General features: G+C 44.1%; 1 protein-coding gene across 1 annotated transcript in view; it reads right to left on the minus strand.

Moving 5' to 3' along the window:
• Nucleotides 1–27,110, minus strand: part of LOC114438345 (cadherin-4-like) — a 117,186-nt gene that overhangs the window by 5,394 nt on the left and 84,682 nt on the right. Inside the window, exons 5-11 of the mRNA XM_028409608.1 lie at nucleotides 22,926–23,070; nucleotides 20,373–20,545; nucleotides 17,513–17,650; nucleotides 12,490–12,675; nucleotides 9,686–9,942; nucleotides 4,981–5,123; nucleotides 831–1,070 (exon numbers count right to left, since the gene is read on the minus strand). Of these exons, the coding sequence (XP_028265409.1) occupies nucleotides 831–1,070; nucleotides 4,981–5,123; nucleotides 9,686–9,942; nucleotides 12,490–12,675; nucleotides 17,513–17,650; nucleotides 20,373–20,545; nucleotides 22,926–23,070 (1,282 nt within the window). The remainder of the gene's footprint in view (nucleotides 1–830; nucleotides 1,071–4,980; nucleotides 5,124–9,685; nucleotides 9,943–12,489; nucleotides 12,676–17,512; nucleotides 17,651–20,372; nucleotides 20,546–22,925; nucleotides 23,071–27,110) is intronic.

The following is a 27,110-nucleotide window of genomic DNA, read 5'->3' on the forward strand; positions in this document are numbered from 1 at the left end:
AAAATATTTAAAAAAACTGTACAATACCCCATTACTGCTCATCATCAGCCCTCGGTGAACTGATAAATCTTCCCTGGAGTGGACATCATGGCAAATTCTCCCAAAGGTCAATGTGCAATGCACAGAGACACAAAAAACCCAACTACATCTCAAAAGCCTACAGGCCTCACTGAGGAGGCCTCACTTGAGAGCACAATTAAAAGACAGAGACACGACTGAGGTTCACAAAACTGCACCTGAACAAACCACAACACTTGTGGAACAATGTCCCATGAACACACGAGACCAAAGTGGAGTTGTTTGGCCTTAACAAGTCTGAGGAAAACTAAAGCAGTCTACTGAGTCGACCATGAACTCCTCTGTATTCCAGAGTATTTTAGACGCCAATAAGAGAGACCATCTGTCTGAACGTTAAAGTTTAGTGGAAACTGGGTCATGCAATAGGACAGCAGCTAATCTACATCAGAAGGGCTGGAAAATAAAGGAATCAAGGTTTTGGAAAGTCCAGACCTCAACCCGACTGAAAAGTTGTGGCAGGACCTTAAGAGGTCTGTGCATGAGAAGATTTCCAAAAACCTGAACTAAAGCATCTTCAGGTTATCGCTGCTAAAGCTGGAGCGACAAGCTGTTGAATCATGGGGGGTACTTCGATTGTCCACATGAGTTTTCTTTGCTTCATTTTTTTGCTAAATAAATAATGGCACAGAAAAAGTTATGTATTGTTGCTTGTTTAACAGAGAAAAGAACAGCGAGGAAGACAACAACAATGTAAATGGTACATTACTTTATCCAGCTGTTTAATTCCACTTTTAACCTGAACCCCTCCTCACCGCTGAGCCGGGAAATCGTCCAGTTGCGTCGGATGCTGCTGGGGAAGTTGGGCAGCTCAAAGACAAAAGGTCCAGCGTTGGGGTCCGTGTCAGCGTCAGCGGCAGTGATGTTGACACCGTTTACGTTCTTGTTCATCCTTTCACAGATCTGAGACTCCCTGGGTATGAGCGCCGGGGGGTTGTCATTAATATCTATCAGATAGATCTGCAGTGTGCCTGTGCCGCTGGCTGGAGGAGAGCCTGGGAAGAGCAGGGAAGAGGGAAAATAATAATATTATGACGAGGGGAGAAGATGTGTACAGAGAATGGGACGATTGAGAGGGAAGAGAGAGGAGTTGGAGGCAGACAGAAGAGAGGGAAATAATAAGGAGGGTTTAAAAAGAGACAAAACATAAGAAAGACAAGAGGTGAAAGCAGCATTGTTCATTTACGATGAGGATAGTTGTGGTATAGATACAGTAGACCCGGGGGAGAATCTCCACTCTTTGACAGAAATACTTCTGACAGTTGTGCTTTCCAGTTCGTCTTTTAGCCTCACAGCCAAATCAAACCCATCACAGTTGATCCAGAGGCAGGCGCAGCACATCCAATCGCCTAGAGAGGGCTTAGGTACAATAATGATGACTCTAACACAATCAAACAAGTCCTTGTCTGTGTGTATTTACACAATATTACCAGAGTCATCTATGATTCTGGACATAACAGGACTTCTGCTCGCAGCATTAAGAAGGCATTTCTGAGAAAACAAAACATTATTATCACTGCACACAGTTCTCCAATGTTGCAGCTCACAAAAGCACATACAGTGTGTATTTATGTGTTAAGAGGAAATGTCCCAGTTTATACAGCATAATCAAGCATGTTTGACTCAGTCTCCCTGAAGCAGCTAAGGGCCTAAGCAGCGCCTATAATGCCAACATCTCACATGTATGTTATGTGAGTGTAAGTGGGTGTAAGTGTGTTATCTGTGGCTAAACCTCCACACCGTGAGTGTGCAGAAATCTGGTTTGATTCTTCTGTAGGTGGCCATTGCAAGCCACTACACTGTCAGCCCTGGACTGCAATAACATGCACTGGTGCGCACAGACTCACACTCACCTATCTGTGGACACAATACTAAAGGCACTGCATTGATTGAGCATTTATAGAGAATTGGGAATAAAAATAGACACTTTAAACACTCATGGAGTGAGACAACCCAAGAAGGCATGAATGTGTGTGTGCAGTATGACAATGAAACAGAAACAAATAAAAAAAGGTCTGCTTAGCTGTATAAAGCTCAGAGCTGTTTATTGAGTGAGTGTCAGGGGGTGACGACCCTTAGCTGCCTCCAATTACGAGCCATTTCCCTGCCATGCCCCACTGGCTGAGCCATCGCGTGGAATCAAGCGACCCTGGGGCCCATCTCTGGGATGAGATAAGGGCGGTGTAATTTACAGAGATTTATGCAAAGCTTACAGATCTGTCAATTAAAAGTGGCAACAGAGCAAGACATTTGCCACAAGAAGACAGGCACCAGACGTAAGCCCGCTGACAGTCTGAGCTGTGTCTGCCTGGTAATGCTATGATTAATAGTGTAGCTCACTCCATAATTCCACCCATTGATAAAGATGTTTCACAAGTTTACTGATGGATCTGGTGCTGGATATTTAGTGGCTGTCAAAAGTTACAGAAGGCTCTATAGACAACTTAAGGTATCAACCTCCCCCCAACCAGCTAGAGTAGGACTGAATCTGTATAGCCTTTAAGCTGGATATGTCCAGACCTATTTTCAAATCTGGCTATCACACACGTGTCCAGCACTCAATCCGGCTTAATCCAGCTTGTTAGTTGTCCTCCAAACCACTAGGTGGCGGCTTGTAATATCCAGATACGGCCCGAATCCCGCCCTAGCTGAATTAATTTCCCCAGTGTGAACGGGGTCCAAGATAAGATACCATAAAAATAGGCTAACCAACAAACTTATTTTTCCATTTCAGTGACATGTATTGCAATCTGTATCATACAAAGAGTGAATTTTATTTCAATGAAACATCCAATAAACAGTACATTAGAGTGCACTGGTGTTGTAAAGGATCAAAATAACAAGCCGTAATGCAGTGCTTTAACTTTAACAAAGCAACTAAACGAGCCTACCTACAAAGGAAATATAAAATTACAGGGTTGCTGTTGAACTAACTGCAGCTTTTAACTCTTGAAAATGTGCATGGCCTTGCCTCTAGTTTTAACACTTACTGGCAGAATGTAATAAACACATCCCACTCTCTACTTTAACGTGACTTTTCCTGGCATTTCATCATGCACCAAAGCATCAAACATAAACATCATCCAGCAGCTGTAACATCTGTGGCCTCCACTAAATGCTACAATCAAACACACACACACACACACACACATTGCCATTAAATGCATGTGTGCTTAACATTATGTACATACTTAACTATAAACACACACTTCCAAGCACAAGTACTTGCACACTCTCAGGCTTTTCCATTCTGCTGGTTTGTTAATCCCAGCCATGTATGGGGGACATGTGGAAGCAGCTTGCCACAGCTGATAGGAGAATTATGTGGGTTTTAACCAGCTAAATAAATAATTATGTTTGTGTAAATTCCTCAAAAGGATTTGTATTAACTCATCTTTTTTTTTCTTCTTTCTTTTTTGATGGCGGATGAGAGATGCGAGGCGTGGTGAAAAAGACTACCATATGCTCTTTGAAGAGCACATAAATATAAACAATACCACAGGTGTTTGAGTGGAAAATGTGTCGCAAGGGTCTGAAGCAGACTCAGATTTTGTTGAGGAGGGAGGATGATTTAAAAAAAAAGTACTTCTCAACATGCTGTCAGCACCTCTCCATGTCCCGTCCCACTATCCAAACTGTCTCATAGCACTTCTTACAATAATCCCTCTCATGTTGTGACGGCTGGCACTCCAGAAACACCCACGTAGTCTGACTGATGTACACACACACACACGTAACCTGGATGGCTGGAACCTCGTCCCAACTATCAGACAAACCTACAGTAGTGGTAACATGCCCGACTAACCGGGCGAGCTCAGGTGATGTGAAAATAAAAATAACAGGTTATTGAAGGGAATAAGCACCGTATAGGCCGGGAAATAACAGGGAAGTCCAAACAACGGGAGCGTGTCAGCCTCTAATCCAGCTGCCTCATCCACTCAGCAGGCTACACATGCCTGACAGTGTCAATCACTGCAATGTGGAAATGTGGAAAAACACACAGGCTCACATAAACACGCTGGGAATGAGTGCATTCATACATGCTAACACCTATAAATACACCAGTGTTTCAAAGCCAGCTCAACTTAAGGTAAACACACCAGAGCTCTGCACGTCACTGATAAGGCAAATTTGGGGGAAAAAAAAACATTCCCTTCTTTTTTTAACTTCACTTCCACTCAAGAAGGAAAGCAACTTATTTGTTTGCTGTGATTGGGCTCGGTTAAGCTAGAGTTTCAACTTCAGGCAGAACAAATAATATATGTCACAGAAATTGTGAGACGAGAGGATCCACAGTGTGACCAGTTGTGTGAATCCAGGATTTTTCTCTAACTCTTACCCAGCTGCCCTGCACTTGAAAGCTGTACGCCCTTATATCCCTCCAAATCCTCACAAATGTATCCATTTCTACTTACTATTTACTCTATTTTCTATTTATATAGAGATATACAGTATATATATGAGCAGCATATTTAAGAATCCAGGCACACTCGCAGCTCCAGACACTGTTAAATTACTTTAAAATTAGTGAGAGCAGGAATCGAGGCACCTTTAAGGATGCTTGAGATAAACGACTGGAAGTAAGGAAATTGTGCAAAGGTTTGATACACACAGAGAAATCTGCTAGAACAGCACCTTTTGATCAAACCTGCATCCGCCTTCCTGCTGTTGAAGACCAGCCAACATTCTGTTATAAATCATAACGAGTGTGAAGACGATAGGTTGGAAACACATTCACGGCAGAGGAGGTGGAATGATAAAATCTTAATAATCAAAAGCTTTCACGGCCAAACTGTGAAACACCTCCATTATTATTCAACGTGTCTTTGAGCAAATTCATTTCTATTTGTGCAGTCCTGAGGCCGTAAACATCAAAGAAAAGGACAGCGCACGATGAACTCTCACCGTTGTCCGTTGCCAGAAACGTGGCTTCATATATGTTGTTTTTGACGTAAACAGACTCGCGGTCAAGCATCGCCGTGGTAACGATCTGCCCGTTGGTTCTGTTGATGGACAGCCAGTCTGCAGGGTCGTTCAGCTTTGAATACCTAAAGACACACAAGGACAGATCGATGGAGAAGTTAGCGTTGGCGTTTCCATGTTTACAAGCAATTATACATTTCTTCTTGTGCCTGTGCATACATAGATTGTCTCCACGTACACACACAGGCAAAACCACAACAGCCTGACCTTCACACAGTTTAATTCTTCATTGACTTCTTCTCTGGAGCCTGCAGCCTACAGTCAATTTCACCTCATTTTTCACTTCTGTGTACCAGGCATTGAAGTCAATTACCTCCCTAGTTAAGCGCTGCTGCAACTGCTTGTGTATGAGTGAGTGTGTGTGTGTGTGTGTGCATTTTGTTTGCCTAAGCCAGAGAAGCTACACCGCCTGAGAGTGATACACATGCATGTTTTTAGTGCATGTATCTGTGTGTGGAGAGACAGAGAGGAGATAGGACCAGGAGGAACTGATCATCAAAGAGGAAAGTGGTAGCAGGTGGCCACACTCCCTCTGGGATTAAAGGGCAGGGAAGGAACAGGGGATCAGCTCCTGGATTGAATCCCAATCTCGTTCTGATCTAACTCTTCTTGTTCTGCAGGCTTTTGTCGCTTTCGGCTTGTTCCACACTTTCAGGTCTATCTGATCTCTCTGTCTTCTCGTGTTGTTTCACCTCATATCGCCGTGCTATCTGTATTCATGCATTTTCTGATTCCTCTCTGTATCTTCTCATCCTCGTCTCATTCTCTCTGTGATACAGAGTTCATCAACCGCCACCTCCCTCGGCTGCAATCGCGCTTTCGCATGAGGAACGTAATCCACGGGCATGTGACACTTTGGCCTTATACAACAAGGATTCTCTATCAATTTGATTTCATTTGCTGCATGTCGGTTTGGGCAAAAAGGCTGTGTTGTTGTGTGACTTACACTTCCAGCTTTTAAATCCCTCTAAACAGAAATGGATTTGACCCTAACCTTTCTTTTTATGTTTACTGAATGGCGGTTTTACTGTCAGCGCACAGCTCACTTGTGCTGCATGTATGTTTTTTTCTTGGAGGGATGGGTGGCAGTGAGTGAGGTGGGGAGTGTGATGTGTGGAGGGGGTGACTGTATAATCTCTCTCCTGCAGTGACGGAGGTGGGATTTTCCCAGCAGGCAGTGGGCATGATCCCAGGCGCAGTGCAGTGCAGGGAAGGGGGATCACAGAGATGACATTCCCACACTGAAGACAGTTTCACACAGGCTAGCCAAGCCCGTAGCTGCTAACTGGCGGACTGTGAAATCACCAGCAGGACTACAGCGAGTCCATCACAGTGGGAGGATGGGATGAAAGGCTGAGTGGGGGAAATGATCAGGAATGGGGAGGGGAGGGTAAGAAGCGGTGACATTTGGAAGTAGCAGCACGGCTGTATGATCTGATTTTAACATCCTCATTAAGACTTGATATTTACTGCTGTTCTGTGTCCAACAGCATTTCTCTTGGCTTTGTCCTACACAACTGATAAACGCTCTCTGGCTGTCTGGGGCGGGTAAACAAACCGATGCGAGAGAGAAAATCAAAGGCTCGGTTCTCCCCCAAAAAAAACTGGTGATATTGATCATAGTAAAGTTTTAGGAATAGCTGGTAATATTGGGAAACATTTTTATTTATACTTTCTTGCCAAGATCGATACCACATTACAGTGTGTCAGAGCGAAGCTAAAGTCAGCAGAGGCAGAACAAACCAGACTTTAAAGTTTAAAACTTCAGCCTAATAATACCTCAAAGGGTCGCTAATTACCAAGACGCATTGCTTTTTGGGTGTGAATGTGTGCCCTCTGATGATAAAAGTCATAACATAAAGGTTTCCACACAAAGCCCCGTGCTCACCGCCACACTTTAATTAAGTCTCTTTAACAGCCCTCACTGCAGATGTAATAAACCCTCGTATGAAGCAAATTAAATCTTGTTCATTTCCAACACAACGTACGGACATTCCACTGCGCCATTACTCCTGTTCTGCAGGACTAAAGTTAAGTTGGGAATGTGGTCGGCCTCACAAAGTCATTTCGCTTCAGTTTACCTGACAGCACTGAGCAAACAGTGGGCTGCTAGCCATTAGAATGATGCCTGCGAATGCACAGGCTGTGTTTTTGTTTACAAGTCCCAACAGTAAACAACATTACTGTGGGCAGCTGGCAGTCCCCATCACTAACTTTTTAATGAAGTGTTGTGCTGATTCTCGGTCTTCTTGGGAAGGTAAACAGCTCTTGTTTTCTGTGGTGCAATTTGGAAACATAAAATTGGATTTTAATGTTATACGGTGTGTTAATCTTCCATCCCGCGCCTTATTTCCAATCTTTTTTCTTTTTTTTTTCTGAGCTGTTCTCGACCAGAAGGGCTTCTCTCATTTGGGAGTATGGTCAGTGTGTGTGTGAGTACAGCTGGATGTGTGATTAGGGCTGGCAGGTTAGTGATCTTAGCAAGCAGCAGGGAGAGGTATGACATTTATTTTTCAAACCCCCAACCATGAGAATGAAAAATGCATGTCTCAAGCTTAGCCAAGGCGGTTTGGGTAATCATTTATGCCAGTGTGTCCAGTCCCGTGTCTCGACCTCACTGGTTGGGTGTCTGACAAGTGATGCATGATGCCTCACTCTCCTTCCCCTGCTGCTGCCCCCCCACCCACGCTCCTGTACACAATGCCTCGTTCCCAGCCCCCAACAGGACACTGTCAGTCCTCACCAGCTTTGATAAGCACCTGTCAGGTTCAAACCTTGACCCGGAGTCAGCTCACCATCCTTGCGCTCCTTTGCCTCTCTCTGTAGTCTCTCAGGTCTTTTCTTTTTTCACTTTACTTCTGACTTTTAAAGCTCCCTCTAAATCTCCTCCTTGTCTGTCTTTCCTTTATGTACCTCCACCACCACCATTTTTATGAAGACATACAGCTCTTTGTCATATGCAAAGACGTGCCATAAATTACATGCAGCACAAACCGTTGTGTCATATCCAGATCTCTCCCCCATGCATACAGACAGACGTGTCATGTGACAGGTTGACTGATAGGATCTGGAGGGACAGTATGTGCATTGAGATGAGAACAGGTGTACCAACTTCTAGGGTTTCAGTTCCTCAGCTGGCCACTAGAGGCTGGATCTGTTAATCCATGGGATCCCACTAATCCCTGCAACAAGTTCTGCATCTACACCACCTGCTCTACCCCGAGCTTATTTCGGTGGCTTGTATCACAGTCTTTTGGTCCTCCCTCAATGGGCAGAGTGAAGGCACCTTTTTATAGAAACGGTGTAAGGCAGTGGGATTTACACTGATCCTATCCAGATGGATCCAAATGAATGAAGTGTTGGGTTTGCCATCTCTACAGACTTCATTTCTCATGTGGTGAGAACAGAGATTTGTGTTTATATTGAGAAGATGGTGCCAGGCCGGGCCAAATAAATAAATAAATAAATAAAATCAATTCTAAGATGTACAGCACTGCAGGCTTGGCCAGGTCAAGAAAAAACAGAGAGGAAACCGATGATTTCAAAGGTAATTCAGCAGTGTGTGTGTGTGAGTGAGAGAGAGAGAGAGCCCAGCTGGTGACTTTGGCGTCTTCCTAAATTATAATGTACACCCAATTTACTCTCATTTGCTGTGAAATTAGCTGGGAAATTTGTTTAGATCTTGTCCCCAGAGAACATGGGAAGGAAGGAGGAGTAGGAGTGTGAGGTGGTAGGAAGGAGGTGGTATTAATGTCACACCGAACACACGTGGTATCAACTCAATTGTGCACTCCTCTGTGCCAGCTTAAGTAAAATATCACACTCATTCTGTGTGTAGTGGGCTCTGTGATGGTGTGATCATAATCTAAGGCATTTCACTGGCATCCTCAATACAGAGGAAGCTGTTCCTAATAGATAGACCTGCAGGTTTTTAAAAGGCCATAATGCAGCTGCTGCTGCTGTCAGGCCGACAGCAGGACTGAGGAAAGAAGGTCTGCTGGTCATTCAAAGGTTGGTTTACATTTTTTTAAATCCAGAGAGGCTTTGGGCAGAGAAAGAACACTGCAGGTGGACAGAGTGCTGTGTCAGGTGTTTGGACTCCAGCCAGCTGTTCTCCTCGCCTCCCCCCACCTCGCTCTGCTTCTTTGGTTCTCTCTCTCTCTCTCTCTCTCTCTCTGCTGTGTATATGTGTGTGTGTGCATGCTATGCATCCTACAGAATGCACACACTTCTGATTACCCCAGAAGCGATTGCTCCCTATTAACCTTCTTACCCTCCTTACTCAAGAGTTCTCTGCTGGCTCATAAACTTCACACTGTAAGACTTTGAGAGATGGGTGATGCCAAAATCCAGTCCACTTGTTGAACTTTGACCCCTAACTACTGAGGTGGAACCCATCCAAGAGGCTTTTTTAGTCCAGTGCTGATGTACATAGAGAGGTTTTCCTTCAGGCTTGTACTGTACTTACAGGACAGCTAGCTTTATAGCTAGCTTTATATATATATATATATATATATATATATATATATATATATATATATATATATATACACACTATACACACTGCCTGTCCAACCATAGACAAATGTTCCTATCTAAAGGTTTATGCACAAAACTCTCTCAGTACCTGATTATTTGCTGCATCTGAAGTCGGTCAGGATCAGAGGCTGAGAAGGTCGTCAGGCTGGTGCCAGCGGGGACGCCCTCCTCAAAGCGGATGTGTTTTGGGTTTGTGGGAAAGTAAGGAGGCTCGTTGACGTCCTGGACCGATATGGTGACCCCAGCTGTGGACTGGAGAGAGGACTGGATCCCACTGGCCAAGTGGGCCTGGTTGGACACCACCACCGTCAGCATGAAGGCACGGTTCATCTCAAAGTCTACTGGCTGGAGGGAGAAGGACAGAAGTGAACTGAGATTAGCCAGCTGTTGGCCTTTAGTCACACTCCTTGGACATAATTCTGGAGGCCATCGAATGCATTAACTGCAAACAAAAACATCTGAATGGTTGCTTACGATTATTAGAATTACTGCTATTATTATTGGTGCCATCATTACTTTTTATGGGCAAAACAAGCGATCAAAATATTGTAAAGACACTAATTAGAGTGTAAAACCCCCTTTTTTCTCCTTTCTAATATGTCAGGGGACCTTGCTGATGATAGAGGACTTGATAAATGAACAGATGTCATGTCAAGTGGTCCCTTGATGAGCACACACACACACACACACACACACAGATCAGGGCTGCGATTTCGACAGATGTTGTCATGGCGCTGCCTTTTGAGGGGGAATATACATGAAGATAAACACAATCAGGTTAAAGTGACAACAACAAGCGAGGAAATAATGCAGGAACAAATGCTGCCTGTAGATCCTGCTGGCATGTTTCTAAATAGTGAATGGTAATTACTGCTGCAAAGGGTGTGCCTCTGCTGTTTGATGGTGACGCTAACAGCTTTGAGCACATCTGTATGTTGCATAGCTTTGCCGTGATCAGTGGGCAGTCTGCGAGCAGAGCTCCGATATAAAAAAAACATAGTTAATCAGTGAGATTGGTTGACAAGGGCACGGGAGAGGAGGTGTTTGTGTGCACGCTGGTTGGAGTTTCAGTTTCGATGTACATGCATGTTTGTATAAGTAAATGTAAGCACGGTGGTGTGTGTTGGTGTGTGACCCCGTGGCGCACTTGGAAAGCATTTATAGGCTAAACACGCTCAAGGCTCTTTGATCTACAGCCTGTGGTATTCAGAGCACAGGGAGGTCTGGAGTATTGCTGTAGGCTAACTAAAACACATATACACAACCAGACACACACACCCTGAGGGAAGCCAGAGGGGTGAGAGGTCAATAACACGGCTTCCATCTTTTGCCCACGAGCCATTGCATTTTACCTCTTCTCTGTATCGCTTCACTCATTCCTCCCTTTTCCTTTTACCTAATTTGTTCCCCTGGACTCTGGCTTCACACCCCTTCATCTTCTCACCTCTGCCCTACCCCCGGTTTTTTTATGTGATCCGTGCTCTCATGGGTTTGCATTTCTCAATCCTCTGTCTTCGCCTGACTTCTCTCTCCTCCCCTCCTCTTCCCCTGTCATCTTCCCTGTTTATCATAAGCTGCGATTTACATATCTTAATGACTCATTCAACCCAAGCGGCTCTTATTTGAGTGTTTTTATGTGTGTTTGTTTGTCTGTCGGCTCTATTACCGTGCGGCAAAATGAGAACATGTCTCTCTAAACTCCCCAGAGAGGAGTGTGAATGTGTGACATGTTCTGGTTAGGACCTCACCCTCTGTTTACAGAGGAGCCTCGTGTCCCTTGTGGGAGAGTGACGCATACCTGGGTGTCAATGTGATTCGATGTGTCTGTCTACTTGCGGCCGCAGACGCCTCAGTAAAAAATAGGAACAACAAGGTGGCACCTTCTTATGGCTTCGTGACTTTACCTATCACGAGTTGCCTGATGTGTCTGCTCCCTTTTCCCAAAGCAAGCCGAAACCCCCTCTGTTTACTTGTTGAGACAGCCTATTGCTTGTTTCTTCCCAGGGGGTGTCCTGTCTCTTATTTTATGATTTCCTGATAACCTCCCATGGGTCTCTCTAGGCAAGTTTATGGCTACCCAGCTGCCTACTGAATTTTACATCAGGGAGAGAGAGAGGAATGGATTATAAAAAGCAGTCATCTAGAGATAATGAAGAGAAGCAAAATGCCAATGCTCATTGCTCAGGGTGCTGTGGGAATTATAGGAAGATGTTATTGATACATATTTTTTAATATTGTATGATGTGATATGCAAGAGTCGAAACACCCTTGAGTCCTTAAGGTCATACAGATAAACTAGTTATTTCTATTGAAGCAGGCACTCCCACTAATGCAAATCCAGAAGGCCGACAGCAGGACACACATTCAGTTCATATATACACACACTGAGGATATAAATCTTTCATTTTTTCCTGTTTTTTTTCCTATTTTTTCTCCTAAATGAGGAAAAAAAACTCTAGTGGACGACTTCCATGTGAGAGGTCGATCACTAACATAGCGAGCTGTTACAAGACACGGTTTTGTTGTTGGTGTCATTTACCACAGCAGCAGGAACATTATGAGTGTATAAAAAGCGTTGCCTTTGTAATTGAGAAATCAATACCTCATTTGCTACAGTGGTCTCACCAGCCATTGTGTTTAAGTCTGTGTGCAAGTGTATGAGCTGTTTCTGAAGGGCGCAGCAGCCTCCAATCCCTCATTTGGACGTAAAGGGGCATATGAAAGGCAAAGACCCCAGCATGTTCCCATTTAACTCTGTAGTCTATTATTACTTGCTCGCGCCTAAAACCCAGAGGGGACCTGACATATTCAACACAGAGGAAGAAATGACACCGTTCCTTCTACAGCGACCTCTGTAAAGTTAAGCATGTTGATGAAAAGCTGGTGTCTTACCTTCACCACAGTGACCATGCCGTCATTGCTGACGGGGTCAGTGCGGATGGTGAAGTGCCCCGATGGGTCTCCGCTGATGATTCTGTAGATGGCGTTCCAGTTAGGCGAGTGCGGCTGGTCGGCGTCTATAACTGTCAGGTTAGCCACCACAATGTCCACTCGGTTCTCCGGGACCTCACCTGAAAACTGCAAAGAAATGAAGTACCCTGTTAAACATTGCTTCGGACTTTCGGATACTTTGTCATTTTTTTTGCATTTGTTGCTATGGTAACTATGAAAAAAGATTTTATCTAGTAGAATGTTCCGTTCTGATCTTTTCCTACACCTAACCATGTACTTTAAGCGCCTTAAACATGCCTGCATTTGAGGATCATGAGCCATCCTCATTAGGAAAAACAAAAGTTCCTCAGGGGACACAAGTCTCCAAGGTAGGAGCATGGCCGCTAAGACATGTCAACGACTGCTGTTAAATCTGCCTGCATTTCTCTGCAGCGTGAGCTCAAGGCCACCGGCAGATCCTTCTTTCAGGCTTTCATGACATCTTTAATGAGCTTGCTTTTATTAACATTAAGCAGTAAACAAGCTGTTGCACACACATGCACACAAGGGTGGCGTTCCAGTTTCAAGGTTTTCTGCATTCGAAGCACCGTCCTAGATGAGCTGTAATATTTCATTCTTTTGAAAACTGAAGTGACAAAGAAGGAAGAGTGATGAACAGAAAGTGTGTGAGGGGGGGGGGGCAGTGGGGAGAGCTAAAACAGCTGCTTGAGTATATATATAAGTGGTTTTCAGTTGTCCCCGTGCTACACAGACACATGTGCTTTGTCCTGATAAGCCTGATGAAGAGTGAACTGCTGTCTGTCATGTGTCTGTTATGGTGGGGATTGATCAAAGCTGTACAGGCTCAGAGGATAAAGCCCACAAAGACTAACAGCTAACTACAGTGCTGATTCCATGGCAGCCCCATAAAACACAAGCTGACCCACAAGCTCCACCTACCAAAAAAATAACAACCCATCAGCTCTTCAGCAATCAACATGAGGTCACGCTCATGTCGGCTTGTCTTCACCTCATCTGGAGGCAACAGGCACGTAGGGCGGTACAGTCACTGTGTCACCATGGGTAATAGGCGTGGAAGAGCCGCTGAGCTGCTTATGTGAGTGTAGGATATCAAAGAGCAAAGCCACAGACCAAACACTCCAACAGACCATAATACCCTGCCTGGCAACCCTCGCATCACCCAGCAAACAGCCGACAGCAGCGGGGCAGATTAGGGAGCTGCGTCAGGAGAGCTGTTCAGAGACTCAATGACATTCTTAAGACAACAGACAAGTCCGGGTGGTCCTGATGCACTGCCTGCATTGGATAAGCAGGCAGGCTGTCGTATGTTAGTCTCAAAGTGAGTACGTCTGGGCTTGTGTGGGTTATTACTCGTGGTTTAGGGACTCCCCAATGACAATTCAATCAAATAAAGCGTCAGAAGTGGCTCTTAGGGTCGCAGAGCATCTTCTTTTTTCAGCACACAGTAACAACTGAGGGCAAATGTTAACCAGACCTGACGGTGAAGAGTCCACAGGAGTTCTGATGAGTTGAGATGTCTTGTTTCATTATCTCTTTATAGAGAAGAGGAATAGGAGGATCTATAACTGCCATCCAGGGCGCTCCATCTCACACTCAAAAGCAGTTTTTAAAACATCACAAAAGAAACTCTGTCGATATAATTAACAGAGCAAAAGGATTTTTATTGCTAAAGCTGTTAAGTGCACTCAAGTCTCAACCTCTGGGCCGTGGATAGTGTTCAGAAGTTTGACTCCACTTGGAAGTAGATCAATCACATCATCATCATTGACAAAATGGTGCACACTATGCTCCTTCTTTAACAGTACTGATGACAAAGAAACACAAGAAATTACTAATGTAGAACTTTCTGGATAATTAGAGAGTTCAGCTGCACCTAGATGCAACAAATGAGCCGTGTGACTCTGCCTCAGGCCACAAACTTATCAATTATTATAAATACTGCAGTCTTAGGTGCCTTAACTGCCAGAAAATACCTTTATGTGTATTTAAAGTCAAAAAACAAAAAAAAGCTGCTGATGTGGACATTTTCAAGGAGACAACAGTTTTTCTATGCGTCCTGTTACATCGAACTGTAAACTTTTCCCCTCTAAGCAGCAGATTCTCCCAGTTATCCACTGGATTCAGTGCAACTTAACGATTGTTCTGTCACTCCAAGACTTGCATTTTCAGTGATCTTTGACGTTTGTTGGAGAGAGATCACTTCAGTCTTTCTTGAAAAAAAAGACTCTTTATTTCACTTCATGATTTATTAGATGAATGCATCTTTGGCTGCTGATGGTTCCGTGCTGTGCTCTGCAGCTGGTGATTGTTTCAGCACTAAATTGTTGCATTTAGCAGAAGCACAGACTCTCTCTGATGAGGCACTTTTTCTCTCTGCGGTGCTGTATCCTGTCCTGAACTGCTGGACTAAAAGGGACGGAGGGGAAAGCTGTTTGATTGTGATTGGCACGGAGTGCAAGTTGGCTTTCTCACAACACTTGACAAAACACCTCTTGCCAACACTTCCCTTCCGTCACTATTTTCACAGTGGGGGGAGGAGAGAGAGGAGAAGTGACGGGGAACTTCATCATATGAACTCTGAAGGGAGGCAGGCCAAACAAGCTCTGCAGTGGATCATGCACACAGATGCCCTGATTGTAGGTATTTACATAAAACTAAGCCCATGCTATATGAGACCCCTGCAGTGATGTATGCATGAACAAACAAAACATATGAATATTTCCTATAATTGCACCTCATGTGTCTGTATCAGACACAATGAGTGTGCACGGCTCTGAATAAGCACCCAAAGCCTTCACATCTGTGCACATGCACCACCCCTTTGCCGCTTGAAAAATAGGCCAGCCTCTGATAGGCATGATGAAATATTAATCTTCAACATTAAAGACAAATTCCCCAAACTTTATATATCTGGGACGCATTGAAAGATCTATGGGTTTTATTGCAAACACTAAATATTTGCATAATGGCCTGCATTCTCCACAAAATGGCTTTTATGTTATCCCCCCCACCACTAAAACGGATGATTTATGGAGGGAGTGGGTAAAAGTGCGCTGCTCATCGCGGCTCCGAACCCTCCACTAAACTTTATCATCAATATCCATGATAGTATTAACTTCCCTCTGTGACGGTGATGGAAATGCACTTAAACACGGTGGAATACAGTTTGACAATATCAATCTGTTATTTCCCACTATCATCAATATGCTGCCATCAATAGAATCTTAATGCAGGAAGTGGGTGCCGACTCAGGAAAAGGCCCCTGATTTACAGCGGGGGTATGTCTACGCTTTATCACTGCTGCTGTGGAAAAAAGCGCCGGTGACTAAATAATCCTTCATCCTTTTTTCCTCTCCTCATCATTCTCTCATCACTTTTTCTTCTCTCCATTTTTCACCTCAGAGTCTACACGCACGCTCATCAGCCCCGGTACCTGTTACCTTTGTTTGCCTCCCTCTGCCCTCTGTCTGCATGTTTCCTGCTGTGTGTGTGATGTAGCGGCTCTTTGATGAGCTCTGTGCCCAACACATGCTTACTGCCAATGCTAACTCATCATCATAAGGGTCTTAATAGCCCCCAGGGCAAATGCTAATACTAACTCCTCTGCTACCACCTCAAAGAGCTGAGCGTACTGTACTGTACTGCTGATACCGCCTCAGCTGCTATTCCAGCAGTTGCAGAGCTAAGCACCTTATCTACCCAACAGGGCCGTGCTCTCATCACTACTGATACATTATTATCCCAATAGAACACTTGGCTCTCAGAATGCAGGCTTACTTGTTGTTCCTAGAGTATCCAAGAGTAAAATGGGAAGCAGAGCTTTTATCTGTTAGGCTCCATTCCAGTGGAACCAGCACTCAGGAGGCAGACACAGATTAGGTCTAAAAACTTTCCTTTTTGATAAAGCTTAGAGTCAGCACAAGCTCCGGTGACCCTGAAGCCTCTCTCACAGTAAAACCATGAACTAAGGCTGCTGTAACTTTGACTTGCTGCTGATTTTACTTCATTTTAAAAGCCTGGAGTTGTCTAGAAATGACAGAAACGATAATGCGGCCATCTTTGTTTACTTCCTGACAGGGTCTTATCAGCCACTAGATGTCCTTCTGTCCTATTTCAGACAAAAAGGGTGTTATAAGTTCAAAAATCTAAAAAATGCATGTTGTTTACCAACTATCTGCTACCTCACTTTAAAACAGCTTTATTATCCAAGGATACCCAGGAGAGGGTGGGTGGCAACAGGAAAGCAGCCCACAATGTGGATCTGACCTCACCTGACACGAAGGAGGAGGACGAAAAATACATTTAACAAAATTACTTCCTGCTGTCTTAGACCACAGACCGATCAATCTGCTGTATTTACCATGACCTGAAGTGACGTGTGTTCTGATCTGGTGCCTTATAAATGAAACTGAATTACCCTGACTTTCTTTTAATAAACTCCGCTCTTGACCATCTTGAGTTCTTTAAACAAATGCTCCTGTCTCTGCCACATCAAATGAAACTCAATTCCAAGCATGCAAATAATAACTCTACTCTTTTTCCTGCTTGCCAGCTCTCAGTGACTCTGCTGCCACCTCAGCTGTTCCAGCCAGACATCCGAACATTTAGCTGCACTGACAGAAACACTCAGACTGAGAGTGAGAAGAAGATCTTCCTGCATTTCATAATTCATTTAGTGATGATGTTGCACCAGTAGAGGTGCAATACATTACACACAGTGTGTTATTTTGGACTTTTAATATCTACCTCACTCGCTGTAATGACCTTGTGTAATGTTATCATCATTCTAAATATCTTGACAATCATTAACTATTTACTGGCTTCAGATTTCTTGCTGAAGAAAGTCAATGATCTGGATTTGTTATTCCTTGTGCGTGTGTGTTTGTGTGTGTGGTCATGCATTATTTCCCTTCCTTCTTTTTCTACCTCTCTACCAACTCACCGTTCTGGAGGTCAGCATGGGAGGGTTGTCGTTGATATCCTTGACAGTGATGATGGCAGTGGCTGTGTTGGAAAGGCCAAAGTTCAGGTTGCCCTCCATGTCGGTGGCCTGCACGATGATGGTATACTGAGACACTTTCTGTATGAAGAACGGAAGAAAAAGCTGGGTTACTCATCTAAAAAACAAACAAACAAACTTTTTTCTGAGTCTGTGACCCTGTGTTATGTTATGTTGCTGTCGGTGGTTCTCATTTGAAACACAGGATCAACAAAGGCTGCAGCCTCCTCACGGCGACTGTATGTCAGCCACAGAGGTAAAGACAGAGAACAATATATAGCACTAATACGAGAGGATGAGAAATGCAATTGCATCTTTTGAAATGACACAGAGTGGCTTCACTTATGCTGAAATATGCTTCTCTCGTTTGTGTTTTTTAACTCGGGGGCGTTTGTGTTCTTTTCGCCATGCAGCTCCCTTCCCGCCCTTTTCCTTTCCTCTCCCTCTCTCTTTGCGGCTTCCTCGAGTCTCTTCTTCTTCTGTCCCACGGTGCAGTTAATAGGCTGCAGGAAGGATGGAGCCCGGGAGCTGACTGTCTGGATAATGTCTCCCGTCACTGAGATTCCCAATTACATTCCCAGTGTCTCTCTCACCTGCTAATTACCGAGTAAATATCCCAATTAGGCCAGGACGCCACATCAGGAGGATTAGACAGCTCCTCTCAGTTCCTCTCATCTTGATGCTAGATGAGATGCTGAACTCCAACCTTGTACACACACTCTCATTAACACCCACACACACACACAAACACAAATGAACACGCACCTCTCTTTCTCCATATCTTGTGCTTGCTTGACTGTCCCATCAGCCTGTGTACAGCATGTACACAACACTCTCACTAATTAGACAAGGGAGTAATTATGTAGAGCCCCTCTGAACCTCTCAGCACTGCAACAACACCGCAGCATACCCAGCTTCCTCTGGAGGACTGAGGTCTGTTACTGTCAACAAGCTCTTAAAAGTCCACTGCAGACCAGTGGAAATCTTTAGAAGAGAATCGGTGTGGGAGTTTACAAAGAAGAGGAAGACGGCATTTCAAAAGTAAAGAACAGAGGAGAGGATAAGAGACAGCGGGGGATGCAACTGAGGTGTGCTAAAAATAGATGGTGTGGTTTTTTTTTTTTGTGGTACCTAACACCTTCAACACCCCAGTCCACGAACGGAAGGAGACGCAAAAACTTTCAAAGTTTCAAAGGCCCAAACTGCTGACTTAAAGTAGACCAGGGAGACACTGCAGGGAGAACTTTCTCTACAGAACAGAAGACTGTTTGTGCAAGGTTTGTGACTTGCTACTGTATCTGCTGTCTATGAATTCTATGATATGCTGCAGAAAGTGTGTGCAAACAGAATCCTGTGTGTGTGTGTGTGATGCACACGTGCGTGTTTTGTGTGCACAGACAGCATGTTTCAGTTTTAGACCTGGACTGAAGACATGCTGGGTGTTGAATTTTGTTAGCTGGCTGCAGTCTTCATGTGCAACTTTTTAAACCTGCAGAGACAGGCTGCGCCCGAAGTCCCCCACCTGCTCACTGCTCACTATAGGAGGAGTTGGTTGTAGGGGACTATGAAGTAAATTATAGACAGAATGAAAACAAACTCACACACACACTCACACACACACACACACACTGTGCGACACTACTCACATTATTTTCTCAGTGCCACAATTAAAACATGCTGCATTGCCACTGGCTTATTTCATTATGAGTGCATCTATATGTTAACCTCTGAAGCCTCCCCTCAGTCCTGTGGAGCCGGGGAACCAGAAGGGAGGCTCCCTCACTACTCAAAACATAAGCAGAATCAGACCTCGTCTTTTCTGAAGAACCTGCACAGGGAACATTACATTGACTCCTGTGATAACACGCAGGACAAACACATGTTATAATATTTAAGTGTTGAGTGGTGGGAGCTTCTTCCTACACTCAGGAGCTTGGATGAGCAGCGTGCTGACAAAGCATAGCAAAAAGAAGCAGTAGACGTTCAGCTGAGACGTTTTGGTCTGTGTTACCCCTCGTACCTCTCGCTGCCTCTGGCACCTCATGTCTCATCCTGCTATCCTGTCTCCATCATCACATCTTCTTCGCCAAATTCACACTCACTTCTTCCCTCCTTATTGTAACCCACCGTCTACCCGGCTCTGTTTTTGTGCAATCACTCCCTTCAGTTTCCTTTTTGTTCCCTCCATTGCCTGCATTTTATCGAGTGTAGATGTGATTATATGGGCTTTTGTGTTTGTCTGACAGGTGTCAAGGGCATTCTATCTCAGATATTCCCACTCTATCTTTATCACACACACACACACACACACACACACACACAGCACAACGTGAGGAGCCCACTGCAGCATGATGTGTTGTTAATAGGTCTGTCACTGGTGACACTTTGAGAGGATGATCTGTCTCTGAGATTTCTTTGCCGAGTTGTTACTGGCACGTCCGTGTCGCGAGAATAAACACATTTGGATCTTGTGACAACTTTTAGGGCTCCATAAACAAGGTGACCGCAGACAATTTACTGTAAAAAAAAAAAAAAGACGAGCTGGTGTGTCTGTGTGTGTCTGTGTGTGAAGGATGCAAATGGCTGTAGAACATTTGAAAGTCACATCTCAGTGTCATCAGAGTAAACAATGCTGTAAGAATGTGCTCTATAAGCAAAGATAAAGGTGTATCTTCAGGTCATCAGTAGTTTATTCAGACAGTGCGCACACCATGCAATCATAATGACGGAGCGCCATTGGTATTTATATGCTATATTTGGGATTATTTCAGTGAAACAAAAAAGAAATTAAACAAAGACCCACCTCACGGTCGAGACCAGGAGCCACTGTGACGATGTCCCCAGTCTCACTGTTGATGGTGAACATGTTAGGGATTGGGCTGTGGGGCGTCTGGGACAGGATTCGATAACGCACCATCCCATTAGCCGTGGTGTTGTCGTCTGCATCGAACGCAGACACGTGCATCACGAATGTTCCTAAAGGATAAAAAACAGTTTATTTTATTATAGCACCAAAACTGTGCAACTATTATCTATCTATTGATATTATGTAACTGATAACTACCACATGGAAATGGATTTCCTGATATCTAACACCGCTCATCGATGTTTTAGTGCTGCTAATTTTATTTCATTACATTGTTTGAAGACATTGTAGCTTCAGAGGTGAGAACAGCATTAAAAATGAAAGACTCCATTTACATTGTAATAGTTTTGCTGTTTGCAAACAAAGCATGCGAACATCTGACTGGTCATTGGGCAACAGCTGGAAAACAGATTCTTGTATGCAGCATGCAGATATCTGGTCGTAGCCTTCATGACTGAAGAATACTGAAAAGTGGATTCAAATAAAATAGAAAAGAACTTCTCGATTTTTTCCTCCCAGAGATGATTAATGGCTTGTTAGTGATCATTTTTTTTATAAATAAAGGTTGAAAAGGAGGAAGTAGCATCACTCTCAGCCGTCAATGATGTTGTGCAAAAAAGAGTGTGTGTGTGCTCAACATGGTGATGAAGACGCTCAGTCGTCAAGGTCATTTTCATTCAAAGAGCGAACCCTTTGAACTCCATGTGGAAGAGAGGATGTGGCTTCATCTCTTGACCCTTACTGTGCCGACTCTGTTTTCAAGGTGGCATATTTTTCCAACATGGAGGCCTCTATGGGCGGAGGCAGAGCTGCATGTCTATCTCTTTATACACTGCCTGTGGACATGACAATAATATATGTGCAATATTTATACGTCTTGTTGTAACTTTGAATGTGCTGTTGTGAACGAAGTGGGCTTTGTTTCAATAGTGATACAACGAGAGACTGTAGACACTTGTAGCTGTAGTTTGTAACACACTGTTTCAGAACATCAACTTGCCACGATAATTAGTGATGGCTACAGGTTTATGCCAACAGAAAATTGTTGAGCACCTGCTCTGTAAATACCAGCAGCAAAACCTAAGTGCAAACATATGGCTTATGCAAACATAATTATAATGAGTTTACATTTACAGGATGCTTTCAAACCTGTTCTATTAATAATCGCCGTGGCAACAAGCACAAGTAAGCACAAGCATAAAGTATGCAGGCACAGCCCTGTTGCAGAGAATAAGCCACTATCCTCCCATGAATGCACCACTTGTTTGCTTCCCCCGCCTCCACACTCTCATATAACTCTGTGGGATCACTGCCTGTCACCCAATCTCTCTATCTCCTTCCCCCCCTTGTTCTCCCTCTCCCGTAGCCGATTCTAATTGCCAGAGATAGTGATATCATGCCAGTGACAGCCCCTGTCCGAGGATAATTGTAACCGCAGCTCCCATTTCAAACTTCATTACGTTTCAAAGCAACATTTGTCAATGACTCGGCCAGAGGGAGCACTCTAAAGGCTTCGCAGTGAGACGAAGGGGGAAAAAAATCTGTTAGGATCAGAGGGAAGGAGCGGAAAAGAGAGAAATAGAGGACAGACTCATATTTGGGTTGAATCCAAGTGGAGTGAGTATCAGTTCTCCACCCATCGCGTTTTTTTTCAGGGGAGATGAAGGGATAGAGTGGAGATGAAGAATCACAATGTGTCACACTTCACCAGGGTAATTTCATTAAGCTGCACTCTTAGGGGGTTTAATGTGGACCCTTTGTACAGGCGTCCTAAGCTGTGCCTGACAGGATTAGGTCCCCATAATGACTCTTTAATTTGCAAACTAATTCAAGTCTGTAATTGGCCTTCCATTGAAACCACTGGAGCTCTAAATTCTAAAACTCTCTTTTTTTTACGATTATTGTTCAGCTGAATGTCATGAGTGCCACAGAGACTTGTGTGTGCTGTGTGGGGCAGGGCTGAGGGACAGAGGGGACAGCAGCATGGAGGAAATACAGAAATGGAAGAAAAGGAAGGGGACAAAAAGAAAAGGAGATGAGCATCTGGACGCCTCTTTAGATCACCTTTGGTGCGATAAACTCAGGCTCATCGGGCTCAAACTCACACAGGCGTGCACACAGAGAGCTCATCTCTGTGATTCTTCAGCTCTGAGGTTAGACATAAAATGACCCAGTGGTACTACAGTGGGGTACATTTAATCCTCAATCTCCTCTCCAGCCTGAGCACCCTCTTTGGTTTATGACCACTGCTGAACCAGGCTAAATGAAAAGCCACTGTCTGCTAAATCAAGGGGAATGGAAAATTCTCAGTGGCGTCAAAGATTGACTGGTGTAGTCATACTTTTAACGACACCAATCTCTCCTGATATATAGCGGCCGCTCTTCCTCCGTCCACACTTTCTCTAAATATGTCACCCCCCCCCCCCCCCCCCCCCCCGCCACAAATTTCTTGACTCTTTTTCATTGTTTCTTCCAGCTGCGATCCATCACCTGGTTTGGAGCCTTCATCCACGGAGCCGTTGTAGACCTGGTTTTTGAACTCGGGTCTGTTGTCGTTCATGTCGATGACGAAGATGTACAGATCGATGGGGTTCTCCACCTGGTTGCCGTTCATGTCCACGGCGTGGGCTCGCAGCTGGGAGACACAGAAACGGAAGAAAAGGAGTTCAGATTAGATTTCAGCACTGTCGTTATGGGAGTAAAGTGAACAAGCATCCGTGTGTTTATTAAGGATGAGTTTTGACTCTCCCCTCCCTTTTAAAATCTCCCTGCCCGGCAACCGATAATTCAGATGACAGATGATAAAAGCCGACAGAGCACAGAAGACATCAACACATCCAAATGACTCATCTTTAATGACTTCAGTGAGCTCACTCTTTTCAGGCGTTTTGCCTGTCAGGCCGCATCAAAACTGCCCGAGAAGAAAAAGCTAAGATGGAAACACAATCTAAAGCAACATTAAGTATGATAAGTATTGATTTTTGGTGACTTAATTATTTCTTAATTACTCATTAATCGTTTTGCAAGTTTCATTATAATGTGTTGGTTCAGGTTAATCAGCTTTTCCCTGCAAATGCTTAATAAGTTTGTTTAAGAGAATTGATCGTGTTTCCCCCGACTTCTTAACTCCTCCACACTTGTGCCCCAGAAGTTTTATCTCAAGAGAAACCAAACCAAACAAAAAACAAACATCTTCTTTGACTCTGAGCCAGCTCTGCTGTAAAAACAAATATTATAAAATCCAATATATCCAATCCATTTTCCGTGTGATGACCCATTGCCTTTGAACGAGCTCAGAGGAGGGATTCTACAGTCAACTGTAGAAAACATAGCGTGCGTATTTTTCAGCATTTGCACATATGAAACAGTACCGGGGACGTCAAAATGGCGACAAGCCTCCATTTTAGGGAAGAAGACGTAGTCTGAGTATACAGTGAAGTGGGTGGCTGTTGGACGGGTTTAAACCCTCATGCTTTGGAAGCTAAAGCTGTCAAAAAAAATGTGTTAAAATTTGCAGTTCCCCTCTCAGCCTCCAGGTGCTATGTCTACAAGTGAGCCAGTCCTAACAGACTCCTAAAATGTCCACCTTAGCAGAAAGACATGTTTACAGCCTGGTACAGAAACAGTTGTGGTCTCTATTGATAAGTTCCTTTTGTCCAGTGGTGTATATATGCGCTTGTTTCACTTATATTAGGACATAAAATTACACTAATTATGGGCGTGACCGCCGTGAGGGTGTTGACTCAGTCTTTGCTTCCTGCTTTGCGAGTGCCTGCTGGCCTCAGCTCCACCTCTTTGCCTGTATTTGGAGTGACGGTTGGAGCCTAGAGGCTCAAAACAGTCCTCAGAAATCTATGGATCCTGTCTCTGAGTGTTTCGTGTATGTAGCGAGAGCTGCGTCTCCTTGTACCTACAATCCTATGAAAGGCCACTTTTGTATACCTGTGGTGAGCTTTAAGATATCTGGAAAACCTGCTACAGCCTTTCTCTGGTTTTTGGCTTGTGCTTTATGTAATCCTGGATGGGCTGCACAGTGTTCAGATCAGGACCCTGTTTCTTCCTCTCCTTCCATCTGAAGACAGTTGTTCTGCAGCTCTGGCTGCATGTTTGGGATTATTGTTTTCCCTGCATGTTGTATCTGGGATAGAGACACCTCCCTGATGGTATTGTGTGATTGATAACAATCTACACATCTAAGAAGCCTATAAATAGCATCGGTTTTCTGTCAGGCTGCAGACCCTCAGGGTCCCCTCTTGGACAAAACAAAGGAAGAAAGAAAATAAATAAAAGATCTGACAGGAAGTGTGCACACCTCTAAAGCCAAGCTGAAAAAGAATCACTGATAAAGTCTGTTTTAGTTAAATCTTAACAACATATTCTTGCAGAGAAAGTGTCTTTTCGAATCATGTTCTTGCCTCTGACGTCTTATCTCTTCGCTTATTCCCCAGAAGTTTTTATCTCAACAAAAAAACAAAACAACAAACATCTCATTTTATTGGAAGCCGGCTCTGTTCTTAAAGCAAGGTGTCTGTTTCAGAATCACTGTGTCGGATCCTCGGCCAACATTCTGTCGGGTTTGGTTTGAAATAAAAAAATCTCCTCACTTCCCTCTGATACCACAAACACAGTCAGCCCCATCTGAAATTCGACTCAGCCGCGCTCGGATCAATGCCTTCACCAACTAGGATTTTGCACAAAGTTTGGACATGAAGTTATTGCTGGAATCAATACAGGCTGTCGTTACTGCTTTCAGTCTTATAAAGTCTGGAGGAAAGGAAAAAGCCCAGCGAATGAATGGAAATGAGAGCAGAGAGAGGAGCTGGATTATCAGGGAAATGTGGAGTTTAAATAAACCTTTGTGGTTTGTTTTCTCACTCGGAACATGAAGGTCAAACACAGAGAGGTGGCATTTTAAAATCAACTCCTCGGCTTCCTCCAAAGCTGTTTTGATTCACTTCACCTTACTTGGAAATGTTTATATCCCTGAACATGACTTATTCAGTGATATTCCTGTCAGCTGAAAGCACGGGGGATGTTTAGTTTATAACACAGTACAAAAAAAAAACTGAAACAATCTATATCCTCCTCATACAGACATAGGCTGCTAAATATTTATGATGCTAACGTCAGCAATCAATTCCAGGCAAAGGGCCGTCCACTTTATTTGACGGTGTAGATATGCATCAAAAGCAGAGCTGAAGGAAGTGTGACAAAGGTGAAAGGGTCAGGGAGAAAAATGAAAACACCCGAAGAACAGATAGGGAGGAAAGATGAAGTATTATAAGAGGAGCAGTTTTTTTCCATCATGTATGGAGAATTGAGGGAATGATGGTCTTTCCGTCTCAGCACGGCTGATAGGAAAACGCTACCTGGCCCACTGCAGGAGCACGAGAGCCAGATAAATGAAATAGCCTCCAGGCTCGTTGTGGCAGGAAATAGAATAAGTAGCATTCTCCATCGACTTCTCCTCCTCGGAGAGGTGAAGATCCTCTCCACTGCTCTCCTCTCCACCGTCTGCACCTTCACCGAAATTGCATCTTCAGGTCTCCGTGAGGTTAATTTGACTTTACTTTTTCCACTGCATTGTCTGATCTGTCCTGCACCCAATATCCGCGTGCTGCCATCGCACATCCCATCTCACTGTGCTGTAACAGGCCTAGGAGCCAGCACCCCCCCCCTTATCTTTACCCACACAACCACCCATCCCCTCCCCCCTTATCCCTCCATCCCACGTGAACCCACACCCTAATTCAATAACAGCAGGAGTCAGAGATTACCGCCATGTTTAAAGAAGGCAAAATGTAATTCTGGGCCCACATTAAAGTTATTATCTTGAAAGGCAGGAGGGAGAAAACAGACCATACCAGCGCTCTGCATTTGGCAAGAGGCAGCAGATAAGATAACAGCAGACCTAGAAGCTTCAAGGTTTTTTCCCCCTCATAAGAATGCATCTTGTTGCATGGCTGGTTTTGAATTTCAGAGTGCTCATTCTTTTGAAATAAAGAAAAGAACTAGAGCGTAACTTTGTTCTGTCCTTGCATGAAATATGAAGTAAACAAAAGAGAGACCACAAAGTCAAACGCTAACTTTGCATCTGCTGTCGATGCTCAATAACACGAAATCGCTCGGCTTTAAGAGCCAAAGTCTGTCGAAGGGGTTGCCATTGTTTTTGCGATTAGCCTCGAGATAGTGAAGCGGTCTTGTTGACCTGTGTTGTTTACATACAGTGCTGCTTCAAAGCTGCTCCAAAGTTTGTGAAGCAGTTAGAATTTGCACTTAAATATGACCCAAAACTTCAACAGCTGATATTTAAGTCCTGATGGTAAACAAATAAAACTGATATGTGGATATGTAGATATGTGTGTAAACCTCCAGGATCCAGGTCAAATCAGAATCCATGTGGTCAGAGGTGTTTTCAATCAATGGAAAATGTCAGTGAGTGCCCGGTGATATATAAAACTTCTTCTTCACAACATGTGTTTGTGGCAGTGTATAAACATCAAAGGACATTTCTGAGGACATCATACCAACAGCTGTTGCAGCTGGAAAAAGTTTGTGTACAAATGAAGAAATTCAAGTCCATTGTTGTCCTCTGCAGGAGTGATCTATCCACAAAGATTACTCCAAACACAGGGCGTGTGATAGGCTGCAAGGTTACGAAGGAAACCTGGGGTA

This window comes from Parambassis ranga, chromosome 7, assembly GCF_900634625.1.
Source record: "Parambassis ranga chromosome 7, fParRan2.1, whole genome shotgun sequence".
Taxonomy (NCBI): domain Eukaryota; kingdom Metazoa; phylum Chordata; class Actinopteri; family Ambassidae; genus Parambassis; species Parambassis ranga.